The sequence below is a fragment of the Odocoileus virginianus genome, chromosome 20 (assembly GCF_023699985.2).
Source record: "Odocoileus virginianus isolate 20LAN1187 ecotype Illinois chromosome 20, Ovbor_1.2, whole genome shotgun sequence".
NCBI classification, from domain to species: Eukaryota; Metazoa; Chordata; class Mammalia; order Artiodactyla; family Cervidae; genus Odocoileus; species Odocoileus virginianus.
Window position 1 is genome coordinate 25,641,571 of NC_069693.1, and position 21,457 is coordinate 25,663,027.

The window sequence follows — 21,457 nt, forward strand, 5'->3', positions numbered from 1 at the left end:
TTCCGGCCGCTTTCCAGTGAACGGCGACGAGCCACGTAGAGCGGACTCTTCACCTACCCGGCTCACCCTCGCCGGACTAAAGAGGTTGGAGCTCTGTCGCTTGGATAGCCCTTCGCCAGGACCTGGAATCCTGAAGGAGGTCGGGCGGCGCGTCTCTCGGCAGTGCGCATGCGCTCTGGGCATATGCCCAGGGAAACTACAAATCCCGCAATGCCTTGCGCTAAACTTGGCGGCAGCGGCCTGGAGCGCCGCCTAAGGGAAAGGTCGGGTTGCAAGCTGATCAGGATTCGGACTAGGTTGTGCTGTACGCCGGAAGCGGTCTCATAACTCTGAGCCGCTCTGTTCGCGGCATTCCTGCGGGGGAGGGGAGGAAGGGCCTCAGCGTCCCACTGGGGCCTCAGGATCCTCTTTGTCTGCGTTGGAGACTCCCACCGACTTAGACGCTGCTTGCGTTGACTCACTTACTGACCAATGATCACTTACAGTCATCAATGGGTGCCTACTGTGTGCGGAACACAGTGCACGGAGTTGGAAATCCTGTAGGAACCCAGTCGACCCGACACGACTATAGAGGGACTGAGGGTCGGACTTGGATAATAGGTGTGAATGCACGCTAATGGGTGTCTAATTACAGAAATAAACGCTCCAAAAAAATGAACAAGATAGGAAGAATTCGGAGGCGGAGGCCCCGGAAGAAAAAAATCATGAGGGACTTCTCTGGTGGTCCAGTAATTGATTAAGACTAAGCTTCCACAGCATAGGGCACGTGTCGCATCCCTGTTCCGGGAACTACGACCCCCCAGAGTTGTGTAACGTAAAACAAACAAACAAGAAAACAACTTAAAAATCCACGAAAGCTTGGGTAGGGAGGAGAAGCTGGTTCTTTGCCTGGGCGCCAGCCTGTAACGCCCTGAGGCAAGCAGGAGCTAGGCTCCGCCCTTAAAGAGACAGTACGGCAGAAGCTCAGAAAGATAACCAAACCAGGCCAACTTAAAAGATTTGTGATTTTATTATGACAGCGACTGCGAACTGTTGGAAGGGTGTGAAACGAAAGGATGGATAGGATTTGTAACAAGTTACCTCCCGATCCCCTTGACTTCTCTGGGGAAAGTGTTCTAAAGGGCAAGAGAGACTGGAAAACCAAGGAAGCAGGCTCTTGTCCAGAAGAATTACCTGTAAGCTAGCCCTCCTCTGCTGAATTCCCCGTTCCTCCTACTTCTTGCCCTTCTTCTCCCTTTTTCCTGCCTCTCCCTCCTCATTTTGTTCTCTTCTGATTACAAACCACAGGTATTCATTCAAAGTCAAATATATGTTATTTTTAATTATTTGATATAAAAAATAGATCGGGCCTTTTAAAAAGAACAATAGCTCTCCAAGTTAACTGCAGAAGAGAACAATAGCACTCCAAGTTAACTTACTTTTTTAAAAAGTTTGTTATTTATTGTAAAACACACTCATACATAAAATGTTCTAGAAGCATACAGGACAGTGGGGGAGGGGGGAAGAACTATTTTTCTAGTTCCAACACCCAAACATTACCATTGCATTTCTGTTTACAACCAATGTGATCCTTTGTTATTTGTGTGGATTCCACAGAACCATCCCTCCTGGCCAGTGCTATTGAGGGCCACAGCTTGAACCAATTTAGATTCAGAAACACATTCTCTCCTATGTGTAGCTCATGCTGAAACATGTGCATTCATTTGGGTGAATCATTTATACAGCTATTAAAACATGAATACACACTTTGTTATATGTTTGAATGTTTATAAAATGTGTGCAGTAGAGATAAAATTCAGCAAAAGATCTTTGTATTGTTATATATTTTCATTGTCCTACAGTTACCGATATTGCTCTACTCCTACCAGTCTCAAGACCTACCTTACTCAAAAAAAACCTACCTTACTCAAAAAAAAAAAAGTTAGTGAGAGGTCAAATTGATGTTATTTCTTTGTGTACAGAACATTGAAGATTATGCTTTATAGAACTCTACCTTCTAGTACATAAAATGACTTCTAATCTACGTAGTATTCTACACTGAAAAAAATATCTGGAATGCATCGCATGGTTTTCTCTCTACCCTCACTGCCCTGGCCACCTTTTATCTTGTCACCTCTGGAGAAAGGCAAGAACTTTTGTCACATGTCTCCCTACTTCCAATCTTGCCTCCCCTGCAATCTCTTCTTTACATCATTGCCAGAGAAAATATGATTATGTAATACATCTGCTTAAATCCCTCCAGTGGCCTGTTGCATTTAGAATATTGTTCAAACTCCTTTGCAGAACTTGTTAAGACCTCACATGGTCTGGTTCCATGAACCTAGTTTTTTTGTTTGTTAGTTTTGGGGGTTTTTTTGTTTGTTTTTTGGCCATGACACATTGCTTGTGGGATTTCATTTCCTGAAACAGGGATTGAACCTAGGCCCTCAGCAATGAGAGCACGGAGTCCTAACCATTGAATTGCCAGGGAATTCCCCATTTTTCTTTTTTGACAAGTAATAAATATAAAGTCACAAAGTTTCCCTTGTGGCTCAGATGGTAAAGAGTCTGCCTGCAATGCAGGAAACCCGCGTTTGATCCCTGGGTCGGGAAGATCCTTTGGAAAAGGAAATAGCAACCCACTCTAGTCTTCTTGCCTGGGAAGTCCCATGGACAGAGGAGCCTGGTGGGCTATATGCCATGGGGTCACAAAGAGTCCAGCAAGACTGAGCGACTAACACACACACACAATATAAAGTTTAATCAATCATGGAAACACAGTAAGGACAATCTATGCAAAGAATACTATGCCAAAGTAAGCTTGTTCTCAAATTGTTTTGAAAAGGTTTTTATGTGAAAAAACATTGAAGGTTTTTATGTGAAAAACCTGTGTATCATCCAGTTTAAGACTTTACAAATAATAAATAAATATTTTACTTAGGTTGATAGTGATGGTGGAAAAGTGCCTGCAAAGGGCAGCAAATTAAGTCAGGTAACATAGAAAGTGAAAGTGAAAGTTGCTCAGTTGTGTCTGACTCTTTGTGACCCCCATGGACTATACAGTCCATGGAATTCTCCAGGTCAGAATACTGGAGTGGGTAGCCTTTCCCTTCTGAAAGGTTTCTTCCCAGCCCAGGGATCAAACCCAGGTCTCCCACTTTGCAGGTGGATTCTTTTCTGGCTGAGCCACAAGGGAAGCCATCATAGAGGTCAGGTCTAAATGACAGGGTGTAAAGTAAGGGAGTTAGAGAAGGCAAGGTTCGGAGAAAAAAAAATAAGACTAGCACTTTGCAGGAACAGATCACCTTTAATGAGGTGAGAAGGGGCAGCAGTCCAATTAGTGGGCTGCTGGGCTAAATCAAGAAGAGAGTAGGTATATATATAGAAAACATATATACATATATATGTGGAGATACATCATTTTGAGGGGGTCTGTTTTTCCTCATGTCTATTTTTGATTAGTTAGCTTTCAACAATTGGGGTAAGGGATTTCTGAGACCGACCAGAGACTGGGATCAGCTGGGAGCTGAACGTAATCAATCTTAATGCCCATTCCTTTCTTCAGGGGAGTAAGTTCTTTATTCTGTATAGAATGGTGTGGAGGACCTCGAGGGTAGTTTTAACTCCAGGCTATTTTGAGCAGCGTAGCTTTCCTTCATAGGGAATATTGATATGATTTTCCTCCACAGTTCTCTTATTTTGAGACACAAAAATCCTATATTTTCTTTAATCTATATTTAAACACAAACACAAATGTGCCCATGCCTGTTTCCAGTATCTGATACTTCACACTCAATTTACAATCATGAAGGAAAACTCCACAGGAAATGCATAACTCAAGTTCTATTTCAGTTCCCACTAAAACTTAAGAAAGGTGAGCAATGGGGCTATCAGTTGGTGAAAATATGGTAACGGAGTCTCCAGTATTAACAGAACTTTTGAGAGCCGGAACTCATCTCGAAATCGCTTGTGTTTGGAAATTTTAAGATCTCTGCTGGATCACAAACAGTTCACTAGCCTCCTAGCCTGAAAACTGATCTATTGTGATAGATACAGACACATTGGTTGGCAAATGCAAATTTGACCAGGTCACATATAGAATACAGTAATTTTTTAGAGGCCCAAATGTGTCTCTCCTCATCTTCGGAGAGGGAGAAGAGAATGAGAGACATTCTAACAATAGTAGCTGTTATTTTTTTGGTGGCCTGGCTTATTATATGTCAGATCCTGAGTTAAACATTATCTCTTTGAGTCATTACACACATACACACACACCCTTATTAGGTGGGTATCACCCTAAGGAAACCGAGGTTTCAAATGGTGCCCATATTTGCTCAGGCTTAAGGATGGAGCTTCCCCAGGAGCTTAATGGGAAGGAATCTGCCTATAATGCAGAAGATACAGGAGACACAGGAGATGCATGTTCGATCCGTGGGTTGGGAAGATTCCCCTGTGGGAGGGAATTGCAATCCACTCAAGTATTTTTGCCAGGAAAATTCTACGGACAGAGGAGTCTGGCGGCCTACAGTCCACGGGGTCGCTAAGAGTTGGACACGACTGAGCGATTGAACACAACACACAAGGTAAGGATGCCTGCAAAATCAGTTTGCAAACACCACTGGACACACCAAGAGAAGGCCGCTGCAGGACTAGGACTGCAATCCCCATGGGGCTGTGCGGCTGCCTCACGAGAGTTGACCTAATTCGGAAGCATCGCGAGAGTTGGTTTAAATGTGGCGGCAGGAAGGCGACGGCTGTGGATACCCAAGCCGTTGGAAAAGTGGGCAACTGAGGCGATGGCCGACAACTTCAGCCCTGACAGCGAGCCTACGACACGCACACTGCTACGGCGGGTGCTGGATACAGCGGACCCGCGCACACCGCGGCGAGCCCGGAGTACTCGGTCTGGGTATGTGAGGGCGCTGCCCCAGCACAAGAGCAACCAGAGGCCTTGGGAGATGGGGTCCCGCGTTGACTCAGCTGGGAGAGGAAAACTGAGTTCCGGGGAAGAGCAGAGCCCAGGACTCAGACCAGGTTCCTTTCTCCCCGCTGGGCTCGGGTCATCTGTTTGTGCCCCGACCCCTGAGCCTCCAGGCCGCTCAGGACCTCAGAACTTAATTACGGAGGAGCCATTGGCGGGGGCGGGGGCGGGGGGGGGGGGGGTAGGATGCGCTTTTGGACGCGAAGGATATTTGCTCAGAATCTGGACTTCTGCCCTGTTCTCTATAGGCCAGTTTTCCAGAGTTGTCCAGGCATCTGCCGTGTACTGCCTCCCAGGCGGTTCGTTCCCAGCTGAAAGATGGGAAAGGAATTGGAGAGAACAGTCTGGGTAGCAGTCGGGAGGCAGGAACTGGAACGATGCTTTGCTAGGGAGCTGGGAATTTGGCTGGACGTGGTGGGAGTGCAGTGGGTGAGGGCGGTGGTGAGCTCATGGTGTAGAGGGTGTGGAAGATGGCGTCTGCTGACATTCTAGGGCGCTGCAGTTCCTTTACTGACAATGAGAAGCCATTCACTATAGGTTTTACACCTATGAGTGACGAGGTAGGAGTTGTGCCATAGGAACATTATGTAGTTCTGGAATCTGAGAGGGGATTGGAGTGGAAAAACTAGGGCTAGAATGACCCATGTTTAGTTTGCTGTCCGACCCTGAAGAGTACTTAAGAGGTTAAAATTTTTTTTTAAATATCCTTGGTTTGTTTTAATGTCTAGAGTGGATACTCTTCCAGTTGTTCTGCTTATCAGTGTGGTTAACCCCTGGTTTTGCCAAAGTCACCTCTGTGAAGTTTTCCTTAGCCCTTCCCTCTGGCTGGGTCGTCATATTTCCTTTCTCTTCCCATTCTTCTCTGGCTCCCTTTCATCCACAACCCTTTTGACACAGGACTGGGAACACAGCTATGGGAGGGGCAAGTGGTTTCTGGGTCCCTGTCCCTGAGGGTAGAAGACTTCAGCCAAGATACCAGATGAAGATACCTCTCTAATTCCTCTTGTTCCCCTTTCCTACACAGTTCTCACAGTTGCTGGTCTTTACACAGTGTCCAGAATGACCTGCTTGAAACACCTTCCTCTAGGAGGCTGAGGAGTCAAACAAAGATGACTGCCAGGCATCGTTCTCATACAGCCAGGGTAAGTGCCCTACCCACTGACCACTATAGGGCTCTGATTGCCTTCAGGGGGCCCTTGAGTTCTAGCTCTGCTCTGGAGCCCACCTGGAGGGACTCTCAAGGCAAAAGAACAGACTGATTGCTTGGTGCTTTTCCCCAAAGTCTGTTGACAGATTGGCCCGTGTTCAAGCCAGTGGACACCTGGAGGAACAGACACCCCGGACTCTGTTGAAGAACATCATACTAACTGGTGAGCAAGCACTGGCTTGCAGTGAGAATGAGGCTCCAGCCCCATGGTATCCCTCATTTAGAGTAGCCTGCTCTGCCAGCTTTACGCTCTCTTTGCTATTTCTTTATTTTTGGTTGCAGTGAGTCTTCATTGCTGTGTGTGGGCTTTCTCTAGTCGCAGCAAGTGCAGGTTCCTCTTCATTGCAGTGCGTGGGTTTCTCATTGCAGTGATTTCTCTTACTGCAGAGCACAGACTCTAGGGTGCATGGGCTTCAGTAGTTGTGCCAGTCAGGGTTAGTTGCTGCACAGCATGTGCAATTTTCCCGACCAGAGATCGAACCTGTGTCCCCTGCATTGGCAGGCAGATTCTTACCCACTGCACCACCTGGGAAGTCCTCTCCTTGCTATTTCTGCAGCTCCAGAATCTTCCATTGTGATGCCAGAGGCAGTGGTGAAGCTGGTGCCATCACCACAGGTGGTCCAGCCTTCCAGACAGGAAAGCAGTCGGGGCAGGTACAGTCAATTCTCCCCTTGGACTGGGCTGTTGGGGGCATTATTGGTCCGGGAGTCTCTTGGGGGGCCCCAAGAGCCAGAATTGGGTGTCCTAGTCTGTCTGAGATAAGCTCCATCCTTGTAGCCTGGAGCTGCAACTTCCTGAACTTGAGCTCCCCACAACCCTGGCTCCAGGTCTGCTGGCTCCTGGCAGAAGGAAGCAGAGGCTGAGGTTGTCAGAGTTTCAACAAGGAATGGACTGGGGGCATCTTTCCAAAGGTGAGGTCCTGGACATCACCTGTGGCCACCCTCTCTGTCCTCTGGAAAGACTGAGGAGACCTGAGAGGCCTGGTAACTTATGGTTTCTTTTTACATCTTCTGTAGAGCCTCGTGAGAATGCTGATGCCTCTTCCCTCACCAGGTGCTGTTGCCTATTTATTCTGGGAATTGCTGGAAAAGAGGCTTGGGAAAGGAGGTTGCTGACCAGGAGGGAATCTGACCATATTCCTCCATGCCCCTAGCATGGTGGCTGTTCTAAGAAAAGAGAGCACCAGGGGAGCTGGGGGAATTTCTGGAGCGAGGGAAGGGGGTTAGGCCTCAGGTACCTGACTTTCTTTTGTGCCTTATCCCTCCCGTCAGCTCTCTCAACTTGACCTTTGCCGTGCCTGTCCAGCCACAATCAGTGAAGAGGCCTGGTTTAGCTCGCAGACCTCCTACTCGCCGAGTGGTAGATGTGGGTACATTTTTGCAGGATCTGCGAGATAGTTCCTTTTCTGTGGCTCCTCCAGGTAAGGTTGAGATTTTCCTCTTCTGGTCGATGGGGAAATCTTCCACCCCATGATTGATGGGAGGTGCTGTTGAGTCCAAGGTGGCTTCTCTCTCCTTTGTGTCAGGAATGGTGAGCAGTCCTGGCCAGTAGATCTAGGAGGACTTCCTGGTTTCTTTCCACAAGTTGCCACTTATCTTGTGGGTCCAGTCTTAGTCCCTCTTAGTCCAGTCCCTCTTAGCCCTCTTAGTCCCTCCTTAGTCCAGTCTTCCAGAACCCTGTATCCTTGAAGAGCTATAGGACTGAGGGTAGGAAAGGGGTGTGATATGGTGGCTGGAGCTTATTGGAAGATTGAAAAGGGCTAAGTTTCAGGATCAGCTGGTCAGCCAGAGCTGACCTGGGAGCCTGATTCCAGAAAACAAATGAAGTTCATCATGGCAAGAGAAGGGTTTCTGGCAGAGGGATCTGAGTGAGAAGTGGAGAATGGAAGCATGGGTGAGCAGTTTGAGTGGGGCAAACTCACTTTTTTGAGCTCTGGAGCCTGGGAATGCCAGGCTGAGGAGCAGGGAGGTAAGCAAGGAGAGCTGTGGAAGAGAGATTAAGCTGAGTGCTAAGTAGTTTTCTCTTTCTGAGGGCCACTTGGGCAGACTCATAGACCTACTACTTAGGCCCTGGTGACTGGGTAGCAGCAGGTGGGCAAAATTCTGAGTGCCACCTGGCCTTTGATTTCCAGGTGAGAGCCACAGAACCCCTGTTGCTACTGTGCCAACGGACACAGTGTTGGAGGACACCCAGCCCTTCTCCCAGCCCTTGGCTGACCACTCCCCCAGTGTACACCACTCCCTGCCTTGTCCCTCTCACTCTGGGGCAAAAGAAGTGGAGGGGGCTGCCCGTCGCAGGACACGGAGCAGTGGGCCTGGACTTCAAAACAACCGTGAGTATGTGGGGCATGTGACCTGGAGTCAAGCCTAGCTTGAGCAAGAATTTGCACTGGTGGTTTTCCCTCCTCAGGCCCATAGGTGTGCCTTTACCCTCCCGCAAGTCCCTTTAGAGGGCTCGTGATCCATTCATCCAATGCAAAGTCAGCGTCGGGCCAGGACACTCCAAACCAGTGCCCTGGTTCTGCCTCTGGCCTTCTTCCCTCCTTGATGGGCTAGGCTGGGTTTTACTACTCCATCTTTACCCTTCGCAGAGCTACAGCCCTGGCCTACTGCTTTGCTAGTGTGTATTCTGTTCCCTAGATTCAGGTCCTGGGAAACCAGCCCAGCTTCTGGCAAGAAAGGTGGAGGAGGTTGATGCCCTTGCTATGGGCTTTCCAAACACCAGCAGTATCTCTGGAGAAGATGGCGTAGAGCCCTTACAGAATGGAGTAGGTGAGGAAGCAGAGGAAAGTATGGAAGAAAGCGTGAGTGTGAGGGAAGTGGAGAAGGCAGCAGAAGAACAAGAATCTGCCAAGGCAGAAGAGCCTGAAGGACACACAGAGGTGACAGAAGCAGCGGGTTCCTTGGGGGCTATTGAGGCCAAGGAGCCAGAAGGATCTTCAGAGGATAAAGATACCTCTGGTAGGTCGGGTAAGGGGCCCAGTGGAGGGATCAGGGAGTGGGTGGGTAAGTGACAGCTGTGTTCCTGGCCTCGGAGGAGGGACTTAACCTGGCTTGTGTTTCTGGGCTTAGGTAGTCTGGGGCCAGGGAAACTCTGAAGGGCACCTTGCTTGGCCAGAGCTAGATGGAACAATCAAAGAACAGGATAAGGGAGCTGCAGGCCTTCAGGCTTGGGTGAGATGGTCAGGCCTGAGCCTCCTGTAACCCTGCGCTTCCTCCGCAGCAAGTCCACAATTGGCCCCCAGCACTCCAGAGTTCCTTCAGGCCAGGCGACTTCAGTTTCCTGAGCCAGCTCCACCACCAAGCACTGCAGTGTAAGATCCCATGACCCTGTTCCACATGGGCCTCTTAGAAGGGGGCAGGCACTGAAGTTGCCATTGGGCACCATAGGGTTATTACTCTTCCTATACGTAGGTAGAGGTTACCCAGTAGAGCACCCTGAGGTGGGCTGGGCAGGGCTCACTGAGAGCACGTCTGTCATCCCGTGCTGCTTGCAGGGGCTTAGAAGAGCCTGGCCAGGGGGAAGTACCTGGGCTAATAAGTAGTCAGAGAAGGCTTCCTGGAGGAGAATTAGCAGAATGGGACAGGCAGCAATGGGCTGGTGGTGGGGTAGGGGAGGGGGCTGTCTGTGCCAAAGCCTGAGGATCATGGGCCTGAGCAAATAGTGGTTTGTATGATGAGGTGAAATGGGGACATTGTGTCCAGTTTGTGAAGCATCAGGGCCCCAGGGAAAGACCAGGCTTCTACATAGCCCCGCATCTCCATTGCCCCCCAGAATTGGTTGGAACTGTAGGCACAGGCTGGCCAAGGAGCACAAGGACCCCAATCTTGGCAGGAGCCAGCAAGACTTATCTTTGATTAGGGGCCTCTTAAGGGAGCATTTAGCTTAACTCTGTTCACTTCTTGTCTCCAGCTTACCTTCAGAACTCCCAAAGCGTCTGTCGGCCAGGATTCCTCCCAGGCCCCGAATCCCTGGCTCCAGACCCCGTCAAGATCCCTACAAGGCTGGACTGAACCACTATGCAAAACTCTTTAGCTTCTATGCTAAGATGCCCATGGAGAAGAAGGCTGTGGAGATGGTGGAGAAGTGGTGAGTCCTTGACATTTAGGTTGGGGAGAGGAGCTCCTCAGATCATGAACAGTCTGTCCTACCCCAACCTTCCTGGCAGCCTGGACAAGTACTTCCAGCATCTTTGTGAAGACTTGGAGGTATTTGCTGCTCATGCTGGGCGCAAGACTGTGAGGCCAGAGGACTTGGAGCTGCTGTTGCGAAGGTAAGCGGATGGAAGCAGGGAGGTGCTGGGTGTGGGAATGCTGGTGCTGATTCTCTCATTCTCTGTCCTCTGCTGCAGGCAGGGCCTGGTCACTGACCGAGTCTCCCTGCATGTGCTCGTGGAGCGGCACCTGCCCCTGGAGTACCGGCAGCTGCTCATCCCTTGTGCCTTCAGTGGCAACTCTGTCTTCCCCACCCAGTAGGGACCAGGACTCAATACCTGCCCTGTCCCCACCTGGGGTTGCTTGGCCCCACATACACTTCTAGGCTTCCTCCCCACCCCTCAGCATCAATAAAGTGTCACAAACAGAGTATGCTGTGTTTTGATGCATGTCCTGGGGCAGCCAGGCAGGGACCAAGCCCCTCCCCTTGACTCCCCAACATAACCTAGAGAATAACATGGGTTCAGACAAAGAATTTTATAACAACAATCAGAGGTTAGCAGCATGGGAGCACTTAGGCTGCCCTGGTGGCCTTAGCTTGCAGGTTCCTGCTCCCGAGGCCCCATACGCCTAATGTCATTCATCTGAAGCTGTTCTAGTGCAGTCTGGAGCTGTGTCACAATGCCCTCTTCCCTTTCTTCACCCTCCTCTGGCATTTCTGTCATGGGGAGCTGGAAGGCCTGCCTCAAATAGTGGTTCAGGGTCTGCTTGTCCAGGCTGGGATCAATGTTCATCAGGGCCTCACGTACCTTGGGTAGGGTCACCTCCTTGTTGCTGTCCCACAAAGAAAGAAAGAGACAGACCTTGACCCTCCACTCTCTACCCAGACCCCAGGATGCCCTCTCCGAGGCTTGAGTGGTATGTAAGGCCCAGCAGCAAGCTTGGTGCTTAGGGAGACCCAGGGGCTGGAGGTGCCACTTTGTGGCCCAGCCTGCAGGACTTGCCTATGACTGGATGAGCCTAGGGGCCCCAGGATCACTCACAGTTCCAGGCCCAGCTCCTGCTTTAACTCATTTAAGTATTCATCCTTTTCCACCGTGTACTGTTCCCACAGCTTTTGCACAAAGGGCACGCTCTGGCCCTCCTCATCCTGGGAAGGGGCCACAAGGCAGGGTGAAGATACACGGGCTAGAGTCTAGGCAGAGACTAGGTTGGGGCTGGGCAAGTTCCTGGGCCCCAACCCACCTCCATAAACAACATGCGGTAGTCGAGCAAGTCTGCATTGCTGATGCTGGGATGCCAGCCTGCTGTCTCCATCAGCTCCTGAATTCTCTCATCCTTCTTAAAGGGGAAGGTGCTCTTGAGGACAGTACTGTAGGGAGACATGAGGGCTGATTCTGCTTACCTATCTTCCTGCACCCCTCTGCCAGTCCTACTAGTGCTCAGAAGGGCAGCATGCCTTGAGGTTCTGGCCTTTTCCCACCAGGCTCCCCTTCCCGCTGCACTGGGAACCAGGCCAGCGGGCATGTTGGGCTGGAGTTTGGGGTGACCCAACTGGTCTCTCACCTTAACTGCTCCACGGTTAGTAGCCCCTCATTCTGGCTGTCAATGTTTGTCATCTCCTTTAGCAGCTGTGCTATGGTCTCCATCTGCTTGATGTACACACTCTCTTTCCTCTATGGGAGGAAGCATTGACTATCTTGCTGTTTCCTAGAGGAATAGGGACAGAGCTGGCCTATGCTGGGGACAAAGGGTAGAGAGCCAGGCCCAAGCTTACCTTTCCCATCAAGACTGCATAGAACTGACTCATGACTTCATTGGTATGGAAGAGCTTGATATATTCAAAGATGGTGTAAGCCCAGGCCATGGCATCACCAGGCCCAAAGTGGCGCTCCAGGAAACTGAAGAAGAAATCTGGGAACTTCTCTTTCTGCAGGGTAGGGGGAAGACTGCTTGGTTGGCCCTCCTCCCAGTTCCCTCGTGCTTTGAGGGAACACCCCCCACCCCTGTCTGCATCCGCCCTCCACCGCCAGAGGACTTAGGCGGCCATGCTGGGCTAAAACAGTTGGAGAGATCTGACCTGCTCCTCAGTGATACGTTCCTTCCAGGCATTCTTGAGGAGTTTTACCACTTCTTTCTTCGTTGGCTTCTTGTTCTCCACCATGCCATCAAACCGAAGGAAAGGGGGAATAGATTCCCCATAGCCCTGAAAGGAACCATGTCAGCTCATCTCTGGGCCCAGCTGTAGCCCCACCAACAAGCAGGGCAGAGCCCCACATCGTTCCTCCAGAACCTCAAGTTTTCTCTGCAGTGAGGCCTGGCTATTCCCCGAGCCCAGGGACTCCCCTACCAGACCAGTGAAGAAGTCTTTCTCCCGGAGCAGCCCCTCTCCAATCTCCTCCAGGAGCACGTCTACCAGCTGGTCGCTGTTCTTGCCCTCGGCCAGCATGTGCCAGCGATCTCGTCCTCCAGCCACCACATCTGCAGGGTTTGGGGAGGGAGCTGGAGTCCAGACCACACACTTGTGCAGTCCCTAGGGCCCCAAGGGCCAGCATTACCTTCACACTTGGACCAGTCTGGTCGTGGTGTGGAGGTGCGCTGGATCTCCTGCAGCTCGGAGTAGAACTGGTCCCGCTCCTTCAGCGTGCTCATGTGCAACTGCAGCAGCATCTCGTGCTCCTTGCGGACCTCTTCGTAGTCGTCTCTCAGGCTCTCCAGCTGTGGGCAGGGTGATTGGTCCTTGCTACCCACCTGTGTGGCCCTGCCCTGCCCTGCCTGCCCACCAGCACCTGCTCCTGCAGTTCCTTGAGGGTCTTCTCCTGCATTTCAAAGTCCCTCCTGGGCACGACATCTCCAAAGTTGGCCTTCATGGTGTTGAGTTCCATCTGTGTGCGGGTCAGGTCTTGCCGGGCCATCTTCAGAGCCACTGTTAGTTTCACGGGGTCCTCCCCCCAGACACCTGCCAGGAGGCACACCAGCTCGCATCACCCTGGCTCTGGGGCCTGTAGCCCAGGACAGGGTTGAGTGTCCCTCAGGGCATGTCCCAGGTCTTCCGGCTCTCCCAGCTTGGGAACCACTGGGTCTTTCCATCATGCTACCACTGTAGAACTTTGAGCTTAAATAGAGAAGCCCAGGACATGGAGTACCAGGCCTGTGCAGCCCTTGGGGAGTCTAGGTTGCCTCAACTGCCAGCGATTGTTTCCTACATAAACAAGAAGTCTGTGATTCTCAGGCCAGCTCAGAAGATCCACAGACCCTGGTGGCAGCAGGAACATCTCTCTGGGAGTGAGCATGAAACGAGCAGATATCAGGAGCAATGAATACATGGGAGTGAGTGGTGAGAATCAGACTCCCCTCCAGCAGGGCAGAAACCCACCTCAGGCTTACCTGGGGACTGGGCTAGTGACATGTCTTCCCGCTGGTAGCGTAGCTCATTCAGGTCTGCGATGAGGATCTTTCGGGCATCTCTCTCGCTGAGGTAGTGCAGATACTCCTCAGCCAGGTTCTTCCTCAGCTTGGTCACCTATTGGGGAGATGGCTTTGTGGTCAGGGGCCGTCTCTGGACAGCTCGTCACCACAGCAGATGGGTGGGTGCTGGGCGGCCCTACCAGGGCCTGGGAACAAGAAAGGGAGGAAGGGGAGGAGACTGGTTGTTCCTGTCAAAGTGCCGACGCTTCCTCCTGTGGAGAAAGTCTGGCAGCCAAGAAGTAGGACTCTGCTAGCACTGAGGGCCACACTGAGGCAGTCCTGGGCCAAGGAGGAGGACAGCATGTGGAAGCGGGGTTTGGGAGCAGGTGGTGGCTCTATGTCATTCCAGGTAGAAGGGTGGAGAGAGCCAGGGGGTCACACCAGTGCCAAAGGCTTTAATGTCACCCCTGGGGTGGGGTGGCAGGAATTCAGGGAGTTGGGCACCACATTACTCCCTTTTCACCTCAGTCTGCAATGAGATCTTCTCCTCATTTTCCTTGTCAATGAGTTTTAGCAAATTCATCTTCTCTTTCTTCAGCATAGAGATTTCATCTCTCTCCTCAGCCCTCATGGCCAGGATCCTCTCATTGCAGTCCTCGTTCACAGTGACCAGCTTGGCCTTCAGGGGCTCCAGAGCCCGAATTTTCTCCCTTTGGTGGGCTAAGCAGGGACAGGTAGGGGAGTCCCTTTGGGGCCATGGAGGACAAACAGCCAGCAGACACTGATCTGAGGTCACAGTGAGCAACTATGTCCCTTGCAAACTCAAGGTCTATACTCCCATTCAAAGAAGTTTATGCTCCCTGCTTAAGAACTTCCTGCACTTGATTTGCAACCAGCGGCAGAAGCCAGATGAGGACTGGGGTCTCACTCCTGCACCTTCCCTGTACAGTTTTTAGTTCTGCAGCTGTGCCATGCCCAGCATCTCCTGAGCCTGGGGAGGGAAGCCCCCTCACTTCCCTGAACTACATAACTCCCTTCTGGGCTTCAGTCTCAATAGAAAAGGTGCTCTGTTTCCTACAGATACAGCTCCACCATGCTTCCAAGAATGGGCGGTAGTCAGTTGCCCTGGGGTGCCCTATCACAGAAGAGTGTAAGCAAGAAGGCTTGGTGACCTCAAAGCCCAGTTTGTAGGTACCCCAGACCCCTGCAGAACCCAGAAGATCAAAATAGGATCTTCTGTGCCTCTTCCAGACTCGGCCCAGGCAGAGAGGCTGCAGTCTTACCCAGCATCACCTCATATGCATTCTTGATGGAGGACAGCAATGGCTTGTATGTTTTGAAGTCCTCTATGAAGAATTCAAAGATCTCTCTGTAAGGCTGGCAAGAAAAGGGAAACTGTCATCTCCTGGCCTATAGCTGCCACCCTCAGAGGGACCTAAGTGTTTCTTTGCTCAACTTAGAAGGGTTCTAGTATGAAGCTGCCAGTCAATTCACATTCAAATAAATGCCACAGGCACCACTAGGGTCTCGCACAGTCCGGGAGCTGAGTCCATCCATCTAAACTGCTCTCTGGAGACCTGGCAGGCAACCTGGGTCAGGACCTCCCCCTCTACCTGCGCCCCTTCTCTGGCTCTCCAGACAGCCAACCTCCTCCATTCACTGTGCTTCAGCTTGCCTCTCACCAACACCCCTCCCCATTTACAGCACTTTAGGCTCTAACCTTGCGTTCCAGCCTCCAATGAGACATGATTTCCTGTCCTACCTGGACACACAGGAAGCTTTTGGAAGCAACATTGTGTACTGGAATGAGCACAGACTCCTGAACCCACCCTGAGTTTGAGTCCTAGCTCCACTGCTATGAAGCTGGATGCCCTCTCTGCTTCTGCTTCCTTGTTGGCGAGGTTCCTTTTAGCTCATGAGGCCATATCTAGGCCCCATCCAGAGCTTGCACAGATGGTGCTCAGTAGATGCTTGTGGCAGTGACCAAGTCAGAATTGCGGGGTTCCTCATCATCATTTCCGTTTTAGCAGGAATTGGGTGATTACTTCCCTGATATGCATCAGAGTCTAGGTTACATCCAGATTTCTCTCTGTTTTGGCTAAGTTCCTCAAGCTTGGGGCTAGTGTGACTGGGCTCGTGGACATTTTATGACCCGTGCTTGCCCAACTGTCAAAATTCAGGCTCCATTCACTGATATTGCATGACCCAAGGTGGGTGCTGGGGATCACAAAAGGGACAAAAGTATCCAGACCACCTACTCAGGTCAAGAAGCCAAAGTCTCAGGAGAGTTTTGGTTCCACCCTGGTCACTTTGCTTGCTCACGCTTTGTCTTAGAATCTGTTTCTTTTACCAGGAATGGGGAACCCAAAAGAGCTGGGGAAGGCTGGTCTCTGCAGAAAATCTAAAGTGCCCAGTCTCGGTGAGTAAGGTTTCCCCACAGGGTTTCTGTGGTTCTGACCTGCAGCTTTAGTTCCTGGGCAGAATCCGTGCTTAGGTCCAGCAGGAGGAGTTCCTTGCGCAGGTAGTTCTCAAGCTGCTCCAGGTACCTCGGCTTGGTTGTGCCCAGGGGCTGCTGCAAGCTACTGCAGGGGGTGGTGAGCTGAGATGCCATGGACACCCTGCCGGACCCTCACGCCCCACAGGTCTGTGGCAGCACACATCCCTGTGCTGTTTCTGGGCCCAGTCTATCCACCATCACGCTGACCCTAGCTTACCCTGCCCGCTTCCGGTAGTCATCTGAACAGGGCTTTCGATTATGCAGAATGGTCTGGTCACTGATGTATCTGGGCCAGGGGGACAGGTGGCCACCGATGGAGAACGAACCGGACTGTAAGAAGGGACAGGCGGGGTTACCATGACAACATTGCTCCCCTTCCTGATGTTCTTTTCCAGGCTCCTCCTTCCACTCCTGGGTCTTTCCTCCCCAACAACATCTCTTAATATGGTTCACAGTTAAGACTGTGGTCCTTATGGGAATTCCCTGGTGGTCTAGTGCTTAGGACTCCACACTTCCACTACCTGGGTAGCACCAATACCTCAGGGAAACAACAACACTTTTGAAGAGCTATGAATGGGCCTTTGCCCAAGGAGAGCAGGCCAGCTGAGGCTGAGGTCTGGGCTGGCCAGCGCAGAGGGCATAGAGGTGAAGTGGCAGCTCTATCATAAGGTCCTCAAAGCCTTACTTATGACTATGAAAAAAATCAGAAAACTCTCTAAGTATCTAAAAGTAGAAGACTATTGTGCAGCCATGAAATGTTTACAAAGAGGCTTAACATGGGTTATAGCAAGGTTAAGTAAAGCCTGAAATTAGGGAATAAGCACAACCAGGTAAGATAAAAAAACCAGAAAAGAAGAAAGAAATAACCCAAAAGAATACCAGCAGTTATTCTGTAATGATAGGCCCATGGGTGCTTTTGTATCTATAATTGTGTGTTTTTCAAAATTTTCTACAATGCATAAATTACTTTGAAATAAAAAAAAAAGAATTATTGAATTCAATATTAAAGCCTGCTCTGTGGCCCTGAGCCCAGCTTCCAGGTTCTTCTTGGATGGAGGCCAGGCCTACCTCCCATATCCCACATATCCAGGTTCTAGGAGTCCTTCCAGACTAATGGTAGCTGGCTCCTGACCCTCTTAGGGTGGAAATTGCCCCTGTCTCCTTGGGCTCTTCTTTGCATTCTTAGTTCTACCTATTTTGTCTCAATCTTGCAATCATCCATCCTTTCCCTAAATATTTTGGAAAGTACATAGTAAGTCTTGTTGCTAGGTCTCAGGGAGGACTCCAGCCTCTGGGGGTTTGGGTTGACCTATCTCTGTACTTCCAGAATAGATGGCATCACACTTCATACTCTTCATAGTCTTTTTTTTTTCTTTCTTAATTCCAGTATGGTTGATTTACAGTGTTGTGTTAACACTCCTCATAGTCTTAAGAAGCATTTAGCAAATATTGTGGAATAAATGTTTAGGGAAGCATGATTTAGTTGGATGCATGATATAATAAAAGCAGAAACACTACTTATTGGGTGTATGTTCACACATGCTTTGCCAGGGTCAAGAATGCTCCAGGCTGGCTATTCATATTTTGGCTATTCATATTTAGGATCTCAGGGGTTCTCCCTGATACTCTTTTCAGTCCCAACACCCACTCATTCCCATCATCACACCCCCATCTTCTCTCAGAAAGAGTAGATGTCTTGCTTACCACTGTTTCACCAGTGCCTGACACAAAGTGGAAATCAACAAGTATTTGTTGAATAAATAAAAACACAGCATGGGAGGGGGAAGAGATGATGAAACAGAATTATGAAGAGTTTAAAGCTCAAAATAAAGAAAATGTGGTACATATATATAGAGGAATACTACCCAGCCATGAAAAAGAATGAAATAATGCCATTTGCAGTAATGTGGATGGACCTAGAGAGTATCATATTAATGAAGCAAGTCAGAGAAAGGTAAATATAATATCAATTATATGTGGAATCTAAAATAATTATACAAATTAACTTATTTACAAAACATAGACTCACAGACATAGAAAACAAACTTACAGTTACCAAAGGGGATAGCAGAGTGGGAGTGGGGGAGATAAATTAGGATCTGGGGATTAACATATACACACTACTATTATATAAATTGGTAACCAACAGGACCTACTGTATAGCACAGGGAAATATACTCAATATCTTATATTACTAACCTATAATGTAATAATTAATAATTGTAATAATAACCTATAATGGAAAAGAACCTGAAAAAGAATATATGTATAATGGAATCACTTTTCTGTATACTTGAAACTAACACATTGTAAAGTAACCATACTTCAGGAAAGACAAACAGAAAATATAAGAACAGTAACAAAGGGAGACCAGCCTTGAAAATTCCCTGAGAAGACAAAACCAGTTTAGTCATAGAAATAAAGCTTAATTTAGCTTATTTTGGGAGACTTAAAAAATAAAAGAGGCCAGATCTCGCATTCTGTCTGCCGTTTCTGTCAAGAGAAGACGGGGTTACCCTATTTTGGTTTCCCAGCATAGGCTGCTTTCTTGGTCTGGTTATCAAATAGCTGGTCAAAGCCTCCGCAAGCGGGTGCTTGGAAGGTGGTGTTCCTGTGAGCTGTGCTGTCTGCTTCCCCCTGCAGGTGAAAACGGGAAGGGTGGCCCTGGGGGTTGGAGGGACCGCAGGAGGGTGCAACGTCCCCTGGTGGTTTAGTACGGTATCACTGCCGACGGGCAAAATAAAGGGAGTGAGAGCCTGATCCCACTTCCACTGAGTAGATGGCTGCTGAAGGGGCAGGGAGCCCCAAGTAATCGGGATCATGCGATACTGTGGCTGCGCTTGGTCTCCGCTTAGAGTCCACACTACCCCTTTCTCGCCCTGATATCAGGTTCTTGATGTTTGAAGTCCCCAGCCTCACAAAGGGTACAGCTCATGTTCCCATCTTCTACACAAGACACACTCACCCAAGTGTGTGGTGGAAAACTACCACAGCCCACAATTCTCCACGGTGAGCTGGACTTACAAGTTTGCTCAAATGTTTTTTTTTCACCTGTGATTTTTGGACAATGGCTGCTTGCTGATTAAATAGTAATAACAATCTTATGATCATATCAACAAAAACTCCTAAATCTTAATAACATAACATTTTAAAAAATTTGTGGGGAGAATCAGCGATGGCACTCATTCCCCACTGCAGTGAAAGTGTAGAGTCCTAACCACTGGACTGGCAGGGAATTCCCCAGCATTCATTTTTATATAAAAACTTCAAAGAACAGGAATGGAGGGAGAGACTGTCCTGAGACTGACAGAGTCCCTACTTCCAGTGCAGAGCCAACAACACAGTGGAAGAACATCCTTTGCTATTGCCTTCACACACCTACTCACAGCAGTTGTGGCACACATTATAGCAGCCACTCAAGTACTACATCAGGCACTAGGGGTGTAAAGACAGAAAAGATACAGGGTCTTCTAAAAGACCCTGACAGATCTGGTGGGACCGTCCCAGCACCAAGCACAACGCCTGGCACATTGTAGGCTGGATGAAGAAATGAGGTCCACTCCAGAATGTTGTGTTGCAAGAGAAGGTTATCTGTGGGCAGGGGCTGGTCTGGGAAGGATTTTCAGGTGAGGTGTGGCAAGTGTGCATGCTCCCACCCCAGAGGCTGGTGGGCCTGGCCTCTGACCCACACACCCCTGACTGGGGATCATAATTTGGAGATCCCACAGGACATTGCCACTAACCAGCAGTGTCTTCCGTTTCTGAGAAAGCTTGCGTTTCTGGGTATTCTTGGTATCTGTGAAGAGGGAATCATCTATGGACACTCCTAAAGGCCGCAGTTGTGCTCTGCACAGAGAAGGAGAAGGAAGTGGTCGGTGAGCCTTGAATGGGGAGTGCACTTCCACCCTTCTCAGAACCACAAGACATGGCCTCCTCTCTCCTCTGAGCCAGGTTCTGGGTCTTCCCAGTGCTGCCTCCAGATTCCCAGAGGTGCTGTCTACAAGCTCCCGATTCTGGGCTCACAATATTTTCCCACATTCCCAGAAACATTTTCCTCATCACTGGAATCTCATGTACTCCTGCAGTGGCATAACACCCCTTACCAGGAACCTATAAAGCCACGTGGGCCTACACTTCCTTCAGCATTCATCTGTGGCTCTAATGACCATTGTATGTACATAACCAGCACATTCTAGGGGTGTGATACCAAAGGCAGGTGCCATAGGACAAAAAGTACAGAGTCTGGAGTCAAGAGTCAGGGTGAGAGTCTTGAGCCTATACTTACTAAATGTTAGGACCCAGAGGCTGACATCTATCTTATAACAGGAACTCTCTTGGGCATGTAGTTTAACTTCACTCAGCCCAGTTTCCTTGCAAGGAAGGATGGAGACAGCATCCATCCTTTTTTTTTTTTTAAACACATAATCCTCTGAGGAGTTCTAATGTTTTGTTTTTAAATCTATGTTTGTAAAATGGTGATATTACCACCTCACAGAGTTGCTGTGAGGGTTAAATATGGTGTATGGAGCACCTGGCACTTAATGCACGCTCAACACGGAAAAGCTGGCTGTGACTAATGATAAAGTGCGCCTCCCTTTTTACTGGGCTTCCCCTGTGGCTCAGCTGGTAAAGAATCTGCCCGCAATGTGGGAGACCTGGGTTGGATCCCTGGGTTGGGAAGATCCCCTGGAGAAGGGAAAGGCTACCCACTCCAGTATTCTGGCCTGGAGAATTCCATGGACGGTATAGTCCATGGGGTCGCAAAGAGTCGGACATGACTGAGTGACTTTCACTTTCACTTTCCCCTTTTACTATAATGTAACCACCTTCCTAGGCTGACAAATCATCTGAGATTGTTTCTGTACTACTGTTCCTGTGGGGCTGGAGCCCCAGACCAGTAGACAGAGGCACGAGGTGCAGAAGTCTGAATCAGGTACCCTTTCTCTTTCTGGAAGTACTCAAGGCCTCCTCTCCGGCCTCAGACCGCCAAGCGCCTACCTCGACGTGGTGGGGAAGTTGAGGGATTGCGAGTTCGGGGAGTCCATGACCCTAGGGCAGCCGGGCAGCCTGGCAGCCCGCACTCGCGGCCTGGGAAGCTGTGGTAGTGTACAGTTCGTCACTATGGCGACCAGATCCCAGCAGCCCATCGGCGGGGGCGGGATCAGGATTGTGTCACGCCCCCGAATCCGGCTCCCGCGCGCCGGGAGGAAAGCCAAGCAGCAAAGGTGTA

The 21,457-nt window shown here is 49.8% G+C and overlaps 2 protein-coding genes across 5 annotated transcripts; one reads left to right on the forward strand and one right to left on the reverse strand.

Annotated features, from left to right (window-relative positions):
• The first annotated feature begins 179 nt into the window (after positions 1-179).
• On the forward strand, positions 180-10,752 carry CENPT (centromere protein T). Its single transcript, XM_070451128.1, has 14 exons — positions 180-1,175; positions 4,471-4,888; positions 5,985-6,102; positions 6,243-6,330; positions 6,725-6,821; positions 6,946-7,079; positions 7,185-7,221; positions 7,440-7,588; positions 8,300-8,500; positions 8,808-9,128; positions 9,391-9,481; positions 10,081-10,257; positions 10,337-10,441; positions 10,520-10,752. The coding sequence occupies exons 2-14, from the start codon at positions 4,776-4,778 to the stop codon at positions 10,641-10,643; spliced, it is 1,755 nt and encodes a 584-aa protein (XP_070307229.1). The 5' UTR covers positions 180-1,175; positions 4,471-4,775; the 3' UTR covers positions 10,644-10,752.
• Positions 10,753-10,844: 92 nt separating this feature from the next.
• TSNAXIP1 (translin associated factor X interacting protein 1) lies at positions 10,845-21,454 on the reverse strand. Of its 4 annotated transcripts, none has more exons than XM_020885089.2 (16): positions 21,226-21,454; positions 19,971-20,073; positions 16,445-16,557; positions 16,189-16,309; positions 15,014-15,107; positions 14,254-14,450; positions 13,710-13,845; positions 13,112-13,281; positions 12,881-13,040; positions 12,673-12,803; positions 12,403-12,528; positions 12,100-12,252; positions 11,889-11,998; positions 11,568-11,694; positions 11,366-11,472; positions 10,845-11,156 (listed from the first exon to the last, which is right to left on the reverse strand). In XM_020885089.2, exons 1-16 carry the CDS (start codon positions 21,372-21,374, stop codon positions 10,916-10,918), a joined length of 2,238 nt encoding a protein of 745 aa, XP_020740748.2. In that variant the 5' UTR covers positions 21,375-21,454; the 3' UTR covers positions 10,845-10,915. The 4 variants fall into 4 exon arrangements, with proteins under 4 accessions (XP_020740748.2, XP_020740747.2, XP_020740749.2 ...); XM_020885088.2 differs by having other exon boundaries at positions 16,189-16,312; positions 21,226-21,452; XM_020885091.2 differs by lacking the exon at positions 11,366-11,472 and having other exon boundaries at positions 11,038-11,156; positions 16,189-16,312; positions 21,226-21,453.
• Positions 21,455-21,457: the final 3 nt, after the last annotated feature.